The sequence below is a fragment of the Apium graveolens genome, chromosome 4 (genome assembly GCF_009905375.1).
Source record: "Apium graveolens cultivar Ventura chromosome 4, ASM990537v1, whole genome shotgun sequence".
Lineage (NCBI taxonomy): Eukaryota > Viridiplantae > Streptophyta > Magnoliopsida > Apiales > Apiaceae > Apium > Apium graveolens.
In genome coordinates this window covers 8,015,988-8,038,177 of record NC_133650.1, presented here as the reverse complement: position 1 = coordinate 8,038,177, position 22,190 = coordinate 8,015,988, and the positions used below count along the sequence as shown (strand labels likewise).

The 22,190-nt window shown below is 34.4% G+C and overlaps 3 protein-coding genes and 1 non-coding gene across 6 annotated transcripts; 1 reads left to right on the top strand and 3 right to left on the bottom strand.

Moving 5' to 3' along the window:
* The first annotated feature begins 2,368 nt into the window (after positions 1-2,368).
* LOC141718267 (F-box/kelch-repeat protein At3g06240-like) lies at positions 2,369-4,241 on the top strand. Its single transcript, XM_074520652.1, has 2 exons — positions 2,369-2,420; positions 3,337-4,241. The coding sequence occupies exons 1-2, from the start codon at positions 2,369-2,371 to the stop codon at positions 4,239-4,241; spliced, it is 957 nt and encodes a 318-aa protein (XP_074376753.1).
* An 8,183-nt stretch (positions 4,242-12,424) lies between these two features.
* LOC141718265 (uncharacterized) lies at positions 12,425-12,934 on the bottom strand. The gene has a single exon (XM_074520649.1). The coding sequence runs from the start codon at positions 12,932-12,934 to the stop codon at positions 12,425-12,427; it is 510 nt and encodes a 169-aa protein (XP_074376750.1).
* Positions 12,935-13,840: 906 nt separating this feature from the next.
* Positions 13,841-18,755, bottom strand: LOC141717657 (uncharacterized). 3 transcript variants are annotated; one of them, XM_074519826.1, is made up of 4 exons: positions 18,590-18,755; positions 17,630-17,772; positions 15,132-15,467; positions 13,841-14,803 (listed from the first exon to the last, which is right to left on the bottom strand). In XM_074519826.1, the coding sequence occupies exons 3-4, from the start codon at positions 15,463-15,465 to the stop codon at positions 14,091-14,093; spliced, it is 1,047 nt and encodes a 348-aa protein (XP_074375927.1). In that variant the 5' UTR covers positions 15,466-15,467; positions 17,630-17,772; positions 18,590-18,755; the 3' UTR covers positions 13,841-14,090. The 3 variants fall into 3 exon arrangements, with proteins under 3 accessions (XP_074375927.1, XP_074375926.1, XP_074375928.1); XM_074519825.1 differs by having other exon boundaries at positions 17,630-17,742; XM_074519827.1 differs by lacking the exon at positions 17,630-17,772.
* Positions 18,704-18,775, bottom strand: TRNAQ-CUG (transfer RNA glutamine (anticodon CUG)). The gene has a single exon. It is a non-coding gene; the product is annotated as a tRNA-Gln (tRNA).
* Positions 18,776-22,190: the final 3,415 nt, after the last annotated feature.

Genomic DNA, 22,190 nt, shown 5'->3' with positions numbered 1-22,190 from the left:
CCTCGGTCAAACAAGCTCCACCCCAGGTACAATCTTAGGAGCACCAGGTAACAACCTCTCGTGTGCCCACAACATCAGTAGCATCGTGCATCCATTAAGTGCTGTTGCACTCTTATGAGCAGCCTTGGTCAAACCTCTAAACAAATAGCTCAATACAACAGCTCCCCATGCATACGATTTAATCCGAGGTGAATCCTGGATGAGCTGTAAGTACCTGCGACAAAGAAAATACAGATTAAGTAAGAATACAGGGCAAAATAAGGGCATAATAATAAATGAGAATACAAGAATTATAGTGTCAAATTGAAAATAAATGAGAATATAGGGCTTCATATGTAAAATCAACAAAAAAGGACAAGTGAAGGACTAAGATGCTATAAACTAAAATTTAAAAACTGAAATGCAACAAATACAAGTAAATACCTCGGATGCACGGTATATCGACTCGATGAAGGAAACAATATGCCCCCAATGATGTATAAAAGATAAGCTCGTGTGTAAACCACAAGATCCTCTTCTAGCCCCCCCTCTGGTAGCTCCGCATATCGTTCCCTTAATTTGTAAAGCTTGACCCCGTCCCTATACATATCTTTACACCCCACCTCATCCAATCTTGCATCGTGCCATTCCCTCATCCAATACGCCTTCGGAGCGTCAAGCTCCCTATGAGTAACTGGACGACCCTTAAAAGGGAGGCCCATAATTATGTATACATCCTCGAGGGTGATGGTCAACTCACCAAATGGAAAGTGAAAGGTGTTAGTCTCTGGCCTCCACCTGCAATTACATTCATACACAAACATCACAAACATTGCCAATGACGATTCAAATAAATGAGAAAATTGATTACAAATTAGTACCTTTCCACTAAGGCCATTATCAAACGAATATCATTTTGTGGAACTGAACGATTGTTCGTGAAAGCCGAGAAACCCCATTGGCTCAGCAACTCACGCTGGGGATCCGAAAGTATCCACTGCTGATGATTAGCTGTGTACTGCCGTACATCCAGCTTATCCCGCACACCTCCCGCCCATATGGTAGTACTAATATGATCATCCTGCATCGTCAGGAGTGATCTAACAATAGGCCCGCACTCATTCTCCATAGTAACTGCAAAGTGCACAATAAAAAATACTTTATAATCCCAACTTAAACACGAAACATTTATAGAACCGTTATTTTCTATTTTAAGTCCTACCGAAAAATTGGCATGACTCATTCGTTTATAAGCTAGCCACAACCAATCAATCAATATAGCACAAATGATAGCACAAATATAGCACAAATGATCTTTATAAACCATAAAAAAACAGATAACAGAATTTCAAACTTCTAAAGGGAAAAAATTTCGAACTTTACAACTAAACATTGAGAAAGATTACATTTTTAAACAATATGTCAACCCAATTTATTTAACAATCTCAATCACTACTCACTGCAAAACGTAAAAAAATGACAAATACTCTATGATTAGCTGAATATGATATAGTAATAAACAACAGGAAAATGGGTAACAACAAGAAGAAGAATCATCACTCAGACACATGTTTCCAACTTCAAGTAAAGCGAGACAACAGATAGTAATATTATCGCCAACACCAAGCGAGACACATGTCTAAAATTGGTGTGTTTAATCTTAACCCGTGTTCCCGCAGTATTCATAAGCCCAATACAAAAAGGCATCTCACAAAAGCCTGCAAAAATAAAAAAGCCCGTAGTTTCAAAATGAGACACTCTACTCGGGTCGGATCATAGCTTCATGAAGCTTGATCTCAAGTGTGTCTTCTTCAACTGTAATAACAAACATTCTTAACTAGTTTTTACTATGTCTTTGTTGTTTCTGAAACCATAATATTAGTTTTAATTCTAAGTTGTAAGAAGAAATGCAAAGAGTGTTTAACAAGAGAGATTTTCTGTGGGGCATTTTATCAAACAGGTTGAGAGCATTACCTCAAAGCAGCAAAACAAGAACATATTGAAACTCTGTCAAACCAAACAACAATAATAAGAATGATGGTCAATCTAAGATTAATAATGATGGGTCAATGAGTCATTACGAGGCTTACAACCTAATAGAATTGCGACAATGTGATCATCTCATCTTACACTCAAACATCTTTATCACTTAACAGCCCTAAAAACAATCTATAAAAAAGGTGGAAGCAGCAATGACCCATTGCGGTAATATGTGACTGTGTGTGTATATGTGTGTGTATAAGCATGTATCATACCTGAGTAGCTGAATCGCCTGAGAAATGCTTTGAAATCGCCTGAAATCGCCTAGAGTGGGAGAATTAGGTTTTTGATATTATGAAATTAGGGATTTCAGGAAGAAACGGGTTAAACTCGGGTCTCGTCTGCCGCAATGGCTCATTGTGGAAGTAGCAATGGGTCATTGTGGCAGCGGTGGTTATTCTGTAATTTCGCCAATTTTAAGTAATAGTTTGTTTAAATAAAGAATTTATTAATAGAAATATATAAATACAAAATAAAAATATAACAACCAAATAATAAATATATTAAGAATTTATGCATCAATTAAAATTATTTATATATTTATTATCTATTATTTTACAATTATATAAAAATAAAATTAAATTATTTGCAGCAATGAAACATTGCAATAGGAGCATTGAGTCAAAGCTGTAGTACTCCCGCAATGTACTCCTGCAATGTAATATTGCGGAGCCCGCATTGAAACAAAGCGGCTATACTCCCGCAATATAACAATGCGGCAGGTGGTTACTATCACATGTGGCTGTGGAAGGGCACCCTAATATAATATATTTTTGAATTATTTAAATATATAAAATATAAAATATATTTATTCGGATTCGGATATTATCGGATACATATTCGTATCCGTATCCGTAATTATCGGATTCGAATACGGATAATATCCGTTTTATTTCGGATACGGATAATATCCCCAAATTTAAACTACAATATTTCTGGGCTAAATTATAGTTCTCAAGAGGCCCGTGAATCTTTTGTCTACATAAACACATTCTACAATCCTAAAAACCTATCTCAACTATTCTGCATCGATGAAGAGGTACGTGCCCAAAGAATTATGTTTTCAGATTTTCTTAAACCTACCCGTCAAGTCTATATTGCGATTCAAATGTGTATGCAAATCTTGGAATAACATTTTCAGTAGCGCATCTTTTGCTTATTCCTATCTCGCTCATAAGAAAAGCTCCTCGAACACAAAAAAATACATATTATTTGAGTATGATGATTTTTACTCGGCATATAATATCGACGGAACTCAAACATGTTATGATATTGAAACTATGAACCATATGGGGTGTTATATACCAATATTTTCAGATACTGGTCTTGAACAATACGAGAGCTCTTTTTTAAAGATTTATGGAATATGTGATGGGTTGTTATGTTTATCTGATGGACATTTGCGTTTGAAAAGTACTATATATTTATGGAATCCTATTGCCAGAAGAGGAAAAAAAATTCGGGACTCGCATCTATATAAAACCAGCAGAGGGGTTGCGTATAGTCTGGCTTTTGGCTATCACGATGATGATTACAAGGTAATTAAGATTGCTCGTTATCGGGATAGATATGTTGTTTGTATTTATAGTCTGAGCAAGGATGCATGGGATTTTTTAACTTTAAATCTTCTGGATAGCATTCACTATGGTGAAGATTATGACAATTACATGCACTATCCGAATGCCATGTTAGTGAATGGTGTTGCATATTTTCTGAAAGAAGAACCTTATCAAGTTGTGTGTTTTGACATCGTTTATGAGAGAATTCAAGTAGTTGATTTACCAAAACATTTTAAGGCGGATACGAGTTTTGTTATGAAATTGTATGGAGATTCCCTAGCCCTCTTGGAATATTGCGAGAGTGGACTAGTTTCTACTGAGTTGGTTATGTGGACATTGAGCGGAATGCTTATGTGGGAGAAGAGGTTCTGCATTGATACTGAAAATAGCTATCCATTGGGGTTCATAGATGATGGTAAAATTATTTTGAGGACCTGCGATTCATATGAGTTTAGGTTGTTCAACCTCGTGACTAATCAGTTGACAGAATTGAAATTTCGACAGGGATTTGAAACTTTAGAGGAGAGAAGAGCTTTATGGGGAATAGATTCTTTTGCGGAGAGCCTTGTTCTAGTTGATAACAGCACCAAAGACGAATACATTAGGATAGAGCGTTGTTCTGCTCATACTACGGCCTTTACATTGCAAAAATGGAAAGAATGATGATCAAGAGGAAGAAACGGAAGGGCCATAATGACTCAACCAAGAAGTTGCACAGGTGCACAGCTTATTTGGTTTATGTGTTAAGTTCCAAGATACGCGACTCCTCATGGATTTCGTCTTCAATTCAGATTTCAGAATGTCCTATGGATTTTTGGTTTTATTCTCGACCACATTTCCATTTTTATCAAACTTTATGTTATCATGTCTTAATGGGAAAATAGATTTTTTCGACAACCAACTTATCGTGTCTTTAGAAACTTATCATTCAACTATAATTTTTTTTCTTTTACTCACTAATGTTGGGTTCATATTTTTATTAGTCACTAACATTAGGTTCGGATTTGATTATTAGCATTATGTCAATTTTTTGTAATATTATTAAAATATAGTGTTAACGAGTACAAAAATTGTCATATACGTCTCTTAAAAAAACTTATATGCGTCACTCTGGACTTGTCATTGCTCCAAGTGATGGCGATTGATGGATAATTCATACTATAGATCAACTCAGTATTTGCATTCTTTGACAATAAAATCCTTCTGGAACATTCTTTGCAAGAAGCTTGATTGTTGACAGATTATATCCCAAATTGCAAAGAAAGCCATAATAATCACTGGTAGTAGTCTCATAAATTAGCCCAGGATTCATTACTTGTTCTATGTTCACTACTTCACTTCCCCTGCTCCAAAATCATACGGTGTAGCTTCTTCTAAGACTGGTAATTTTAAGATAGGAGGATCCATCGCTACTCATTAGTGATCCTTATGGACGATACTTGTGAGTTGCAGCTGAGGCATAAACTAAATCTTCAACATCTTATTTATAAAATTAAACATAGAAGCCGTACATCATATGATCCAGATCGGTTACTGGACCTATCATAGGCTCAAAACAAAAGAACTCCGCATTCTGTACTTGTCATTGCTCCAAGTGATCCCAACCAAAAACCTCACTCTCAAAAGAATATTTTGTCGAGAAATTCACATCATAACTTAGCTTCTCACACTCACACTCCTTTGTAAAATGTAGTGTGTGTGGTATCACTTGCACCTTGATATGTTCAGGAGCATCAACTGTTACCTCATATACTGTCTCGTCTTCATCACCCACATTTGTAACACTTCTTGTTATATTTATGTTGAAATTCTTACATTTCCTTAATAGAAAGCAAATCCTAGATCCATGCATATGCCCTTTTTAATAATTTTACAGGATCTTATACTTTTTAATAGGACCAAACGAGGTTTTGAAAGAAATTCCCAATAAACGAGTCAGTCAAGGGAGTAATTTAAGGAGAAGTAAATCCAAAATCAGATTATTAAAAGAGAAACATGGTAAACCTCGTAGATTTTATTGCAATGGAAAGAACGAAAGGAGAGGTAAATCAAATAGATCAAGGGCTATTGGCTATTCTGAAAACTGAATTACAATTTTATAAGGCCTCTCTTTAAGTGGTGGCAGTGTCGTAAATGGACTTCGCTTAATTGTGCAATGAATCTAAATTTACTACGTCGAACTTCGAAAGTTCATTTCAATTTATGTTACATTAGTAAAAATATTGAACTCTAATTTAAGCCATAAATAACTGGTGTCAATAAGATAATAAAAGTATTTCTATCTTATCATAATTGAATTATTCATTAATTAATATAGATTTTAAAGAATATGTAAATTTTAGTGGAGTTAGCTAACTCAAAATAGTAAACAAAACTTTTATGCCATGTAGGAAACACCAAATATTTCATACATAATAAAAAAACACCACAAATCCCATAACAAGCAAGATAATGTTTACACCAAGTACAATTAAAAAATAAAAGCAAACATGATAAAAGATCATAAAGTCAGCAACATAATAATCACTAACCAGTTCAACATAATAAAATAGCAGAATGCAAAAAAAGGGCCTGAATTCTGAAAAAAAATGTTTAAATTTCTTTTATATAGTTCTAATATAAACAAATTTTGAAAAAAAGAAAACATAATTATTAATGTTAATATTAAGTTAAATAAATTATAAAATGACATGTGTCGAGTAATAGGCTAGTATCAAATAATATATCTAAGCATAATAATAAAAATACATAGATATTACACTAATTACTAAACAAATACTAATAAAAATACAGGAATATCACATCAAAGTGCTAATATTATTAAAAGCAGTCCAACATTCTAGCTATCTAAGTTCCTAAACTAAAACTAAAACTGAAGGAATGAAAAAAATTCGGTGCTCCAACAATCTACTAAATCTTCCTTAAATCACTAAAATCAACATTTCCTTACTTATTTTTAAGGAACGGTACCCTCATTTTATGGATTCCTTAACTATTATTTTCAATAAATTAATTCGACCATTATCTCTTTCTTTCTTTTATTTATTGCATTTTTGTTGATGAAATGCATTTTTAATTACAAATTATTAAATAGGTAATAAGAATAAGAAGTATTGTTAAAAATAAATATACTTATCACTATCTTAAATTGCTAGGAGCTAATATTTTATAATATATTTAACTATTATACTAAGAGTCTGTAGGAGTCTGTTGTAATGATTGAATCAAGTTCATAATTATATGCATCGCAAATCAAGAGAGAAAATAGTGAGCCAGAAGAGATGAATCTGCATTATCATTTTTAGCCTCTGTCTTTTACAATCACCTCAGTTTGTTTATATAAGACAGAGAACATAAGTTTGGCTACTGGACAAAATAAATAAAACGTTCCTCTACCTAACAACCTTAATTTGCTATAGGAAAATAGAATGACAGCTTGGAAAATAGATGTGTTCCCTTATTACTCCCCCTCAAGTTGGAGATGATGGCAAAGCTGAAGCTCCAATCTTGCGAAGAAGATGACGGTGTTGTTGAACTGGGAGGATCTTGGTAAGTATATCAGCTATTTGGTCAGAAGAGGAAACATGAGAGGGTTGGATGACACCATCTTTGATCTGATCGCGGACAAAATGGCAGTCTATTTCCACGCTCATGTTGTACAGGATTAGAAGTTATGGCCAATGCTGCTTTATTATCACACTTAAGTTGTGTAGATGGCAGATTTTTGAAGCCCAGGTCTTTGAGAAGGATGGATAACCATGTGACTTTGCAAGTGGTCATGGCCATTGCACGGTATTCCTCCTCAGCGGATGAGCGATCCACCACACTCTGTTTCTTCGACTTCCATAATATAGGTGATGTGCCCAGAAATATGCAATAACCTGTAGTAGATTTCCTGGTGGCAAGACAGCTAGCTCAGTCGCTGTCGTAGTAGGAAGTAAGGTGAGCATCACTAGAGGAGGCTAGTAAGATGCCCTGTGAAGATGATCCAGCAAGGTATCGAAGGAGGCATTTTGCAGCTTGAAGGTGTGTTGTTGTAGGGGCATTCATATATTGACTGAGCGTGTGGATTGTGAATGCTATATCAGGGCGGGTTATTGTCAAATATATGAGCTGGCCAAGTAAGTGTTGATAAGGGATAGGGTTGGGAAGTGGGTCTCCAGTAGTTGGTGTAAGTTTGAGGTGAGAGTCCATAGGGAGTGAAAGAGGTTTATAATTAAGCCATGTTCTGTGAGAAGATCGAGGGTGTATTTTTCTGTGATATAAAAAAGTCAGAGATTGATCTGTATACCTCAAGACCTAAAAAATAGCTGATAGGCCCGAGGTCTTTCATATGAAATTGGGCAGAAAGCATTTGTTTAAGGTGAGAAATATCAGCCATGTGAGAGCCACAAATCAACAGATCATCGACGTAAACAAGTACAACAAGAGTAGTGGTAGGTGTTTGCTTTAAGAAAAGGCTGTAGTAAGATTTTGACTGTTTAAAATCAAGGCTGAGAAGGGTTAAAGATAGTTTTGAAAACCATAAACGAGGGGCATGTTTAAGGCCGTATAGAGCTTAAAGTAACTTGCAAACTAAGTTAGATTTAGAGATACCTTTGTCTGCATCATTCAGAGAGATTCTACACCCAAGATGGGTATATCCAGGTGGCATTTTCATGTATACATCTTCGAGGAGCTCGCCATGTAGAAAGGTGTTGGATACGTCCATATGGAAAGCGTACCAGTCTTCTATGGCAGCAACAACCAATATGGTTCGTACTGTTGTCATTTTGGCAACAGGTGCAAATAATTATGTGTAATCCTCTCCATATTTTTGTCTGCAACCCAAGATGACAAGATGATATTTATGTCGTTCAATGCTACCATCCGGGTTAAAATTTGTTTTAAATAACCATTTGCATCCAATTGTTGTTTTGCCTTGTGGGAGTTCAGTTACAGTCCAGGTGTCATTTCGTTCAAGAGCTTCTAATTCATCATTCATAGATGACACTCATTGATGTTGTTGGACCGCTTCCTTAAAATGAACGGGATCCTTTGTTGTGGTGACAATAGCAAGGAAGCAGTTAAAAGATGTATTGATTGACAAATCTGCAATGCTGGCCGCTGGTTGTGCAGAATAGTTAGTAACATAATCTTGTTGCCACTGTGGAGGTCGATGAGCTCTTGTATATCGTCGAACAACAACAATGTCATCTTGTATGTCATTGTGAACAGTGAAGGATTTCGAGCACATAAACGCAACGGAAACAGTAATTAAAAAACGTAAAAATCATAATTTTCGAAACCCGCCGCAGGATCCATGCGAAAAATATATATTTAATTCGTAGATCAGATTGTTTACCTTAAGAAGCTTTACCTAATGGTTGACTAATGGAGATCCAAAGTTTGTTCAATCACCACGCATCCCGCTCTCGCGATCTACGCTCTATCGGTATCCACACGAATGCTTGAACTCATGGATTGGATGTGTACTAGCACAAACTCGTTTCTTCTTGCTCTCTCCATCTTCTCTCTTGGTGGCTAGGGTTTTAGTAAAAGTCTTGCACTCAAAATCAGCCACACAAGAGATATTATATAGAGAGTATAATAAGAATTATAACTCTTAACTAATTAGGAGTTATTATTAATTCGAAATTCCTATTTGTATAATAATTAAGTCACACTTAATTATTTAACAAATGAATTTCATAATTAATATTAGTAAATTCGAATATCAATATTTATCTAATTAATTAAGTCATACTTAATTAATATTATACATAATTCGAATTACTTTAATATAATTTAAATCCAATTTAAATTAAATAATCCTTCAAGCATTCTTAGTGTGTGACCCTATAGGTTATTATTACGTTGACAACGAATTTTAAATCTAATTTAAAATCGTAAACAATGAGCGGCATCTGGTAATACATCATTGCTACCCAAGTAATAATAATTGAATCGGTGATCGATTAAACCTTTCGTGAATAATGTACAATATAATATAATCGCTTTAACCAAATATTATAGATTAAACTAGAGGCATGTAATGTGTCATCCTCATCATAGTTTAATCCAAGTTTCCTTGATCAATGAGTAGACTATCATATCAAATCAATATTTGAGCGTGGCCACGCATTTCATAGTCTAGCTCACACAAGAGGCCAATAATATCACTCCTAAAATAGGAGGGTTAAATCCCATCTAGATCATTCATAATTCTCATACGATTCATAATAGACCCAATGTCCACTTTTATCATTACTCGGTCAAGGATAACTTTTAATGGAATCAATGTATATTAATTCTCATATAGAATTATAATGACTTCGGGTCTAAGGACCATTACATCATTATCACTGTGAGAATTACTTATGACACAACAGACATGTAGAATCTCACATTGGGTCTGTCCAGCACCATGTACATATACATCTACCTGTGTTTTTGACTTTAGTATCATCATACCTATGATCAATGAGATGTGATCATCATTCAACAAACACACCAGTCTTAATGCATTATTATTGTCCCTTAATAATAATACTCGACTAGGGACCTTTAGGAATATTGATACTATTCTCAAAATCTCATTTCTAAGTCACGTACTTAGAGATATAGAATTGCATATCATATTCCAAGGACATTTATTAATCTAACATTTATATCGCAGTAAATTAAGAATTAATAAATTATAAAGGGAATAATCGATAGAATATAAACATTAATAATCCTAATGTCTTAAACTAAAATATCATAGTGTTATCTCTAGGGCACAAACACTAACAAACAAATGGCTGTGAGGTTTGTAAATCATTGCTGGTTGCAGGGGATGGATGTCTTGAGAACTCATCAGAAATATATTTCTCATCAAACATGTGCAGACTTTGAGTTTGAACAGGGAGAGGCTGCATATAATGTAAACCCGCATTCGGTGAGAAGGGGAATATTTCTTCATGAAATTTGACATCTCTTGAGACAAATTCAACCATTGTGCTCAAGTCTAGAAGTCGATAGCCTTTCTTGGTAGGTGGATATCCTAAGAACACGCAAGGAATACCCCGAGCTGCAAATTTGTCAGTAGAAACAGTTGGGATGTAACTAATGGCAAGACACCCAAATACCCGGAGATTATCATAATCAGGAGGTTCTGCATACAAAGCCTCATAAGGTGATTTGTTACTCAACAAAGGAATGGGTAACCTGTTAATCAGGTGCACAACAGTCAAAACACAATCGCCTTATAGGTGCAGGGGCAAATTTGCTTGAAATCGCAAAGCACGAGCTGTTTCCAAAATAAACCGATGCTTTCTTTCAACTCTTGCGTTTTGTTGTGGCCTATAGGAGCAGCTTGTTTGATGGATAATGTCTTTATTAGCACAAAATTGCTTACACAACGCATTCGCAAACTCCATTCCATTGTCAGACTGTATAGATTTAATAGAAGCAGCAAAATGAGTCTTGACGTAGTTGTAGAAAGCTTTCAACGTCTTCAAGGAGTCTGACTTATTGGACAATAGATAAACCCAAGTGTAACGTGTATGATCATCTACCAAGGTAAGGAAATACCTACAAGTTCCTTTTGTATTTTCTTTATAGGGTCCCCAGATATCTAGATGCACTAAGTCAAAGGCTACTTTAGCATGTGATTTACTACTGGGAAATGAGAGTTTAGTGAACCTAGCAAGTGGACAGGTGAGACACACAGTTGAGTAGTGTTTGAGAAAATTAGGAAGATTACTGATCTGTTTGACTTTATCAATAGGCGCATGCCCCGGTCTATGGTGCCAGAGGTTTAGATTAGCACTGGTTTTGGAAATAAGTGACACATGTTGAGATTTTTTATTTGATGCTTGTGTATGATGGGTAAAAGAGTGTACAGGAAGCACTAATGGTTTATGTGGACTATAATAATATAAACCATCTCTAGCAAGACCTACTCCTACCACTTTATGAGAGCTAACATCAACAATGCAACAATGGTTTGAGAAAAATTGAACTTGACAATTATTATCCTTTATTAGCCTTTGAACAGACAATAAATTGTGCTTAAAATTGGGAACACGCAAGACACCGATAAGGTTTAAACTATTAGGTAAAGAGACAGTACATGTATGTGATATTACAGTGGTATCCCCATTTGGCAGATTAATACGAGGTGAGTTACTTGTTGGAGCTACATTTTGAAGAAAGGTCATATGGGGCGTCATGTGGTCCGAAGCACCGGAGTCCAGAATCCATTCATGATTCAGGGTGGTTGAGTTATGACAAGATATCATTCCAGAAAATGGAACTCTAGATCATCCTCCGGTTCTAGGGCCTTTGTGGAGCTTAACTGTAATTGAGGCACCGGTTGTGTTAACTGCTCGAGCTACTGAGGTGATAGGCCTGGACTAGTTGAGTTTGAAGTTGTTGTTGCATTAGCCGCCATCTTGGAGAGTACTGATTTTGAAGGCCATTTAGACAAAGGAGTATTATTCAAATACGCCCTCTTGGTGCATTGATGATGCATCTGTGTTTTGGATGCCATGGAGGGTATCCAATTACGGTCCAACACCTCTTACGGGTGTGGCCTTTGACATTACAAGCAGAGCATTGTACAGGCCTCTGATTATCAGAAGAGTGAGGTTGGGTGCTCCTACTGTACATAGCTGATAATTCGAGATCAGGAGTGACTGAATGTAACAGATTTCTTTGTGCTTCTTTTTGCTGAAGGACAGAGACAGCTTGCTCAATACTTGGCAAGGTAGCAGACATTAGTAGCTGACTACGTTGAGGACCATAGACTTCATTTAGTCCATTCAAAAATTGAAAAAGTCTAGCTTCCTCTTGTTGCACCTCTATTTTACTCAAGAAGATTTTTATTTCATCAGTGGGTTAAGAATGGCAGGAAGAAGGTTCATCGAGTCAACCTCTTCACACAATGTTTTCATTGTGGTGTAATATTCATTAATGGAGGCAGTATGTTGACGAACTTCATAAAGATCTTTGCTTAGCTTATATTTGCGCGACCCATTTGTCAAAGTAAATCTCTTTTCCAAATTTTTCCACAATTTAGATGCATTATTCATAAACATTATAGATTGACGAACAGTTGAAGAAACATTACCTGTTATCCAGGCAATAACCATGTTGTTACAAGCTTCCCACATTTCCGCCTTTGTGTCATCATCTTGTGGCTTGGTTATGGTTCCATTCACGAAACCCAGTTTGCGTTTGGAGGCTAGGTTTATTTCCATGGATAGACTCCAAGATCTATAGTCTGCTGAGCCTTGCAGCTTTTCTACTTGAATAGATGTAGCATTGTCTGAGAGGTGAAGAAAGAGTGGGTTTAGCATGTCTTGATAGGATAGTCTAGCAGGGGTTCCCATTGTAGTCACAGATCAGATGTAAAGAAGAATAAAGTTTGAGTTTTTAAGATAGAGACTAGAGAGAGAAAAGTAGATATGAGAGTGTAGAAAGATTAATGATAAGGAAAGGTGTTTGTTAAGAAAGAAAAGATTGACAGTATCAGAGAACTAGGAGAATCTTGTATAGAGGCAGGAAAGAAGGCTTTGATACCATGATGATTGAATTAAGTTCATAAAAATATATGCATCGCAAATAAAAAGAGAAAATACTGACCAGAAAAGATGAAGCTGCATTATCAATTTTAGCCTCTATCTTTTACAATCACCTCAGTTTGTCAAATATAGGACAAAGAATATAAGAGTATCTCCAATGGTGTTGGCTGTAATTGGTTGGCTAAACCGGACATGTAAGACAACAGTTAAAATTTGTTGAATCTGCAACACATTGTACTTCGATGGTATTAGCTATATTGGTTAACTATATTTTAAAAATGGTATGTTATTAAAATTTTATGTTATAAATAAAATATATTACTTCAATATGGTAATAAATTATTAGATTTTCTTTTACGGATTTTTTACAAGTTTGTAGTGGTTAAACAAATATAATCAACATCAAGAGGTTGGCTATATTTATAGATAAGGGGAATGTACCATTGGAGATGATTTTTTTTACAAAATCTCTATATTTTTCATTTATAGTAGCTCAGGGTTCTACATGGTTGAAAATGCTCTAAGTTTGGCTACCGGACAAAATAGATAAAACGTTCTTCTACCTAACAACTTTAATTTGCTACAGGAAAATAGAATGAATGCCGAAAAATAGATGTGGTCCCTCGTTATGTTGGACTTCTCTTCCTTGGTTTCTTTTTTCTGAAATAAGATTCCTCCTCTGATTAGAAGTTGATAAAATAAATGTATATTTTGCAAATATAAATAGAAACAACTCATAAACTATAGTTCCCATTGTAAAAGTATATGTACAATCTTCAACACACAAGTTATATCAAAAGTAAACAACATTTTATAGTTGGCATAAACAATAAAGAGTTGTCAAAACTGCAATTCCATTCATGTAAATTAAAATCATCAACTAACTTGACCACAAAACACCAAATACAAGTAATACGCTCCACTCAGCAAGATTCGTGTGATCCTTCGCCAGAGACAAGAATTATCATATAGCAAAAGTGCTCTCTGGCACCCATATCCTAAGGCACCGATCATAAAACGAGCAAGTAGCTACTGCAGTACTCTTCTTTTTGCCATCATGAGATGTGCTTATTTTCTGCCAATCTGCTCCATATGCAAGGGATTCATGCTTAGTGTATGTTTCAATTACGTCAGCTCCATCTCCATTAATTTTGACGACTGCAAAGCCATTGTGCATACAAGCTGCCAAGACTATGCCTGGTACGAAAGGATGTTGTTTGATTCTCCAAACTCCTCCTAAACAGATTGAAGTTTCATTTACAGGTTTTGAGATTGATCTAACATCCCATATCCTTAGATACTCATCGTAGCTACCAGTAAGTAACATATGAGGGTTATTGAGACTCTTTGATATACAACATACCCCCATCTTATGAGCTCTAGAATTCTGAAATGCCAAGTCCGACAAACTCCGTAAATCCCAACCACTGAAATTGCAGTCATCTGAACCAGTGTACACAAGATTTGGCTGGTGATGATCAAAACAAGTAGCCCAGACTTCAAATTCATGTGCTTTCCATTCTTGTACTATCTCTAGTTGAGATTCGAGAAATGAGACAACCGAAATTGAACCATTGGAGAGTCCCACTGAGATGGATGTTGCGAAGGGATTCCAGTCCAAGCATAAGCACATGGATGAACTAATTTCTTCAGCGTTCACCTCTGTCATTATATTACCTGCATCCAACAAATGTTCCGATATACTTTTCAGGAAAATATCATTTTATGTATATGTCAAGTCAATTTTCACCAATGTATTACATTTCACATAGTAATGACCACAACTAGTTCAAGTCATTTTATTCAAGCTTTTCAGAAGTAGTTCACTTTATGGTGTGCCTTGATGTATTAAACTGGTATAGTACTTAGTCAAAACCATGATAAATATTTATATGCTTTAGTATAGAGTATTGTAAACTTCTCTACCAAAAACTAAATCTATTATCCATATATTAAAGCATTAAAATCAATAACCAGAAACAAAGAAAATGACAACTGGACTCACCATTAGCTACTGTTCCATCTCCCTCATTTTCAATACGATGAAGTCTTAAGTGACCATTCGCATCAGCGTGTGCAAGCAAAGGAAATACATTTTCTCCAACAGGATTCCATTTCATATCAAAGATACCCGCAGTTTCGACTCTATGAATCAAGTCAAAACCACCACCACCCGCATCAGCATTAACATCAAATAAAGAAATGCTACCTAAACGACTGGGGTGATCACCCTCTTCAAGTGTGTAAGTTGCGGCAGCTAGCAAGTGTTGAAATGATTCGTGCGGACAGAACTCCACCACATCCGCGTTGCCGTCTAGAAAGCAATCTGCCACGTCCATTCCTAGAAAGAACAAAAAATAATTAGGCTTATGAGAGAAACTAGTTCTGTTTGATTCAGCTGGGCATTTTTTAGAAGAAGATACAAACAAGGTTAATATCTTATAGAGCTGAAGAAGACTTAAAAAAACAAATAAGAAGTTAGGAAAGCTGATGATTGCAAAAAGATAATTTACTTTGTAGATATAAAAGAAGCAAAACAAAATGACTGATTTATTGAAATTACAATGTTGACACTTCCTGTATATTGACTGATTTACAGTGTATGAGTGTATCTAAGAGGGTGTTTGGATTGCTGATAGGAATGAGAACAAAGGGAAATGGGATTTGGGAATGGGAATGATTTTACCAAAGTTGCAAGTTGAATCAACATTAAAGTGCATTTGTGTATTTTTAAAATCCAGCATTGGGTTATGACTCTCTCCATCTCCTGGGGGATGATCATTTACCAATTAAGGATGGGAGCAGCAGTTAATTAGTATCGTCTAATATAACATTAATAGCTTTAGTTCTAATCCATACATAAGCTACAAGTAAACGCAAATCTAAAAATCAAATCACTGCCACCAAATTTATTGGGTAATAACAAACTCTTCCTGAAAATCTTCTCATTCACACAACTGACAGCACAACAGACATAAAGTAGAGTCTAGTTGAGCAGTGGAAAAAACGCAAGTCCGCATGTGTGATGAGGTCAAAAATTAAACTCTAGCAGTAGATTAGTGGCAATACGTTATTTAATAAAACCCTCAAACCTGCAGTTCTCAGCATAAATACAGTGTACAATTTTACATATATAAATATCAGTCATTTACAAGACACGGATTTAAGGAATTCTTACAAAAATAAAATACAAAAAATAATACATATTATTTATACGCACCTCTCCCGTACCCCAAAAGATGAACAATCACAAAAAAGGACTCAATTAGAACTTCACAAAGTTACAGTAACGTAGTTGAATTAAAATATATCAATATTTTAGGGGTGAGATCACATACAAAATATTATTGCCATCTTGCGGACCGGGTGTTTGATTACATGGACATCATATAAATGAAATTCTCCCAAGCTATATGGTAAAATAATTTATAGTTGATTCGAAAAAAATCATAATTTAGAGATAGTGGACCAACACTAATGCGGACCTAAGCAGGTTGCTATGAATGCTTGATAGAGTCAAACTGTCTCAAAACATGTGATCATCTCAACAGTGAATACTAAAGTATTTATATCAGTATTCTGAATCAAGTGATGACCAGGACTGGTATACATACTCATATGATTATTAAAACCTGTGACCCTAAAACTGAAGAGCTTTTACGTACAATTTGGCTTTAACCTACCGTGAAACCAACAAGGGTTCCTTCCATCTTATTTTCCAATATAAGCTAGAAGAATACTCTAATAACTAAGGTGAGACTCTTCAAAAATGTTGAGATACCGGATGTTGTACTCATTTTAACTATAAACTGCTCAATTTTTTGTGAAGAAAAACTAAAATAGGAGAAAAAGCTATATGATGATAACGATAAAATGTAACTCCAAAAGCAGTCATACAATTGCCACTGCAAAAAACCTTTCCGTGAAAAAAAACATTAAAAAAAAACATCAACTAATATTATAGAATCTAAGATAATATATATTTATTTACATGAACATAAATGAACAACAAGACTCTTAAACTATTCCAATTTAAGACACATGTTTCGCAATGGTAGCATCCTCATTGCATATACTGGAAACAAGAAACCTAAACCGTCGATATGAGTCTGAAAAATTAGAGAGACTACAGATAAGCAGATTATAAATTGCTAAATTACTTGTAAACAAAATCTCCAAAGGTATTTAAGCCAAAAAAAACGCTCTGAAAGTTTAGCTACACAAAAAGTAAGAAGAACGCAAGGTTTCTATGGAAGAGTCGTGGAGCAAGTTTGTAATATTGTACATAGGCTAAGTAAATAACACACGCAGCAAGGATATCTCGGTACTACACATGTGCCAGTTATGTTTTGTTTCTCTCCAGTTACTGGTCACAGCAGTTTGGTCTAATGATATTCAACTCTGTTTACAAGACGGATTAATTAATTCAAAAGATGTCAATTTATATACAAAAGGCATTGGCTACATAGATAAGAAATGCTTGACATGGGAGTAATATATTACCAAAACATTCAACTCTTGTTGGAGCATGTCACATGCAAACACGAGCCTCCGAAGAACCTTCCACTTTTATATGCGGTAACTATAAAGTCCCCCTAACATATATATATTGGGCACTGATCCATAGAATGTGATGGTTAGCATACCTACACATTTATTTAATATGTTTAACACACTACTTAACTACTTATACATAAACGTTAGAAACAAAAGTAAGAAACTCCTGTGAATGCTTAGTTGCTAAAAAAGATGAATTTAGCAGCGCTGCTACATCACAAATGATAAAAGTATCAAGTAGTGAACTCTCGGGTCCAATCAGACCGCTCAATATTCCTAATATTCCTAAATGGTCGTAAGGAGGAATACAAGGCCACATTATATTTCCAAGCCCAACAGTTCTACCGCGGATGTTACGTTATACACATAGCCAGTTATATCTTTGGCAATAAAATTGTCATCTATCTTAGGAAACCTATGGATGGACAAAAGAACACTGTAACTGCACGTGGCAGGACAGACACACACAAAATCACTAGATTATATTTCATAATTGTCACAAAATGACATATGACAAGTTGATCACTGTTGTCCCAATTGTGCTGCCCCGGAATGCAAAGTTCCTATACTGCTCACATGACACCTACATAAAACTCCTATGTGTTTCGATAAACGTGTAGGAAGTGTGGGCTTATTTACGTTAAAATCAATTTAAAATGCCAGTCAACAATGGAATTCGACAAGTACTAGTACACAAGGAGTCACACGACCATACTGGTCCAACACTAACAACTGCCCATGGCAAAGGCAAGTGATTCCGTACGACACAACTACTAACCATATAAGCTAAGCAATGAGAACACTATGATTCAACTCAAACAAAAAAAGTGAATACTCACTTGAACATTTTATCAAACAGTTTCAGTGCATAGTGTAAAAATTATAAGATAGAATAATAAAAATTACCTTAATGAAGAATCTCTAGGAAAAGAAGTGTAAGAGAGTAACGAGCTTAGGATTGTAAACAGCAATGATGTAGGTGATGCAGAAAAGTGAAGAAATAAAAAAGAGAAAAAAGAGAGGTTCTACCGAGAATTGAACTCGGGTTACTGGATTCAGAGTCCAATGTCCTAACCGCTAGACCATAGAACCAAGATGTTTTGTAAATGATAGTAAAATAATATATATCATGAGAACATAAAATATTTTAACTTAATTTTGGGTGAAGGACAAATTTAGCCTATTTTTACACAAAATTAAAAGGACCAATTTCTGAAAAGTTGGCCAACTTTAACCGATGAGATACACAGGTGGAGTATTCATTTTATATGAGATACCCAATTGTTAGTGGAGTATTCCATATATGAGATATCCAACTGCCAGTGGAGTATTTTTTATATAAATTGGGATACCCAACTGACAGTGGAGTATTCAATCGGCTAAAATTGGCCACTTTTTTCAGAATAGCTATTTTGGTTAAAAAAATTTAAAAGTAGGCTATTTTTGTCATTTTTTTCTCTAATTTCATGTTACGATTGGGAGTAAAGAATTATAATATTTACGATTTATTTTAATTTATAACCCGTGCTCCATTAATATATATTACTTTAATCTAAATATTTGTATCATTGATTGGGAATATTTAACCGTTGATTAAAAGGTATAACAAAAAATGAGAAGTAAATCAAATAACAAATCAGCCTGATTTGCTTGTTATGGTATTAGTTTTATTATAGAATTTAATTGATTGGATTATTCATGAATATAAGAATTTAATATGATTGTTAAATAAAAAAATTGAATCTTAGTACTAGATTGAAACATTATACAAGATTGCATATAATAACGAGATATAACTACAAAATATTAGTAAAATTTATACTCCCTTTTTCCCCAGTGAGATGTATCCAAGTGAATTGGACATAAAAATTAAGAAAAAATATAATATTATGAAAAAAATGAGAAAAATAGGTAAATTGATGTGAAAAATCAATATTAAGTATATAAAATGAGTGTAGTGGAATAAAGTGATGGGTGTAATTTTTTTCTTACAAATATGACTTATAACATTATAAATTAATATTTGTTTTAAATAATTCTTGAGGTGAGCCAGATAAGGAATCTGGTTGTGTTCAAATAATAGGTATAGTTAATTTTTTATATTATAAAATTTATATTATATTTGATAAATTTTGAAATATATAAAATTAAATAAAATAGTCTAAAAAGAAAAGAACATAAAAATGAACTAAATTGATGGAGTAAAAGATAACAAGTATATAAATAAAAAACCACCTCTGTCATCCTAAATATATAAAGAGCTAGTATTAGAGGCACAAAAAATTGTTACAAAATGATGTGTCATGGTTGATGTGGCACTTTTGAATGATTTAATTGATATTTTTGATATAAATGCAGGGGGAGTTCATTTTCATTTAGCCCATAAAAATTTGACACTTGGACATTTTTATAATTTTTTTGTGAACAAATTTGATACCCTTTGCATTTTCCATATATAAATACACATTGCCAAGTTGGAGAAGCATTCATTATTATAGATAGCAGCGTTGGGGAGAAAACAATGTAAATGGAGTTGGTTAAGAAATGTTATTATAATGCAAGTAGGGTAACTTAGCAACCACGAAAATGTCTATAAAAGGCAAAAAAAGGGAAGGAACCCTAAAAACATTACTAGATCCGCCTCCATTTTTGTCTTTCAAGTTCTTTCATAGCACTGCTACAAATCTATCTTTTCCATGGGATATTTACATATTTAATTTCTTTCTATTTATGGTATCTTAAGTAAGGTTCTTATATAAACCGCACTCTACTTGTATATGTACGGATCATTCACGTATGATTTTTCATTCATTTTTAGCTCCCTGTGTATTTTTCTTTTGTGTGTGTGTTTTTTTGGTAATTGAGTTCATATACCTTACAAATTAGTATAGTCTATGTTCCGATGAATACATGGCTAAATAGATAAGGTGAGCGAGAATCGTACTCACGAAAGATAATTAAGTAGTCTTGGGCGATCTCATATCGTGCTCTTAAGTGTGATAGTATGCGTAATAATCTAAATGTAGTACTAGCTAGCTAGTAAAAGTGCAAAATACTTCCATTCCGATTGCTACTAGATGAAGGTGAGCAAAGCGGCCATCTTTTGCGCAGATCAATTAAACTATTTGAGCACTTAATGGTGCTTTTATTTGCTTGGTTTTTAATCTTGAAGTTAGAGTTGCTCAGATGCACCAACTTCTTGGTTTCTTTAAGCAGACATTACAACATTATCTTTATTAAATATTTCTTATAATACCTTTCTATTTTAAGTTTTAATCAATCTTCCTATACGGATATATATACTATACTTGTTTGTACAATGTTTTTGATCCCAAATCTCTGTCCTCGCTGGGCTCCCTTGTTTAACATGTATCCTTCATTTGGTTATGTACCTAGTAATATTGATCAATTTTGAAACCATTTCTGAAATTATTTAAGTTTCTATCACCGGACACCATCGCATGGGGATTTCAATAATGGAAATGGGGACTGCTAATTCTATGAAATAAATTATTAGGACCCTCATATTAATAATTAAAAATTGGAATAATTCTTATGGAAAGGTATATTCCAATATATTTGGTATTCACGGCCACCGGCAAAAAAACTGTGGGACATGTTTACTTACAAAAATCACTATTCTAAAATTGGTTATTTTTGACAAATATAACTTATAATCATATAAATGAGTAACTGCTTTTAAGAAATTTGCTGGACAAGCAAGCGGTGAACACATGACCTGAGATAATAAAAAAATAATTGATTTTTAAATAAACTTCCTCTCAAATAATCGAAAATTGGATTATAGAGCGGTTTATTAAAAACTTGGTCAAAAGTCCGATTCTTAGTTTTTATAATACCGTTATTTGGAAATGGAATTTGTTAGGGAAATCTACACAGAATAAAAAGATTCAAAATTTACCATCTATGCGTGTCAAAAACAGAGTAACGCAGCACACAATAATAGTGCAGCAACAAATTGAACTAAGCACGGCCAAACATATTAGCAATATAAACTCAAATAGCAACCATGAGATCAGGCACATGGTTTTTGCGTGAAAAATTCAAATCCAAAAATAACGGTAATTTATGGGATTATAATTATCACTCTACTATCAAGTGGCTTATATTATTTTCAAGAGTACAATTTTGAATATACAATCTTAAACTTCTCATCTATCAAGATGGTTACACAAAACAACCAATAAAATGAGACTGTCTTTACGCTCTCACTTTGCTTGTTTATGTGTTTTTCTTTTTCTATGTGTATGATCCCTTTTATTAAATTGTTTTTTTTTAAATAAGTGCTTCATACCCATCTACTGGGCCAAGCCCGTAAACTGGAGCAGAGCGAACATATAAATTGTGCAGAAAATGGAAAATTAAATCAAATTTGGATGCAGAATAATAAATTATGCACGAGTCCGATCCACGATTTTTACAATATTATAAACTAGGTTGTAGAACCGCGCTTCGCGCGGTTAGATAATAATTTTTAAAAGATATG

Bases quoted from the DNA above. Each gene is read 5' to 3' on its own strand.
- LOC141718267 (XM_074520652.1), top strand. From the start codon at position 2,369: ATGGCTCATTGTGGAAGTAGCAATGGGTCATTGTGGCAGCGGTGGTTA. The intron at 2,421-3,336 runs GTAATTTCGCCA...CAATATTTTCAG, and splicing joins GTGGCAGCGGTGGTTATTCT to ATACTGGTCTTGAACAATAC.
- LOC141718265 (XM_074520649.1), bottom strand. From the start codon at position 12,934: ATGGGAACCCCTGCTAGACTATCCTATCAAGACATGCTAAACCCACTC.
- LOC141717657 (XM_074519826.1), bottom strand. From the start codon at position 15,465: ATGGACGTGGCAGATTGCTTTCTAGACGGCAACGCGGATGTGGTGGAG. The intron at 14,804-15,131 runs GTGAGTCCAGTT...TGTTGGATGCAG, and splicing joins AGATGGAACAGTAGCTAATG to GTAATATAATGACAGAGGTG.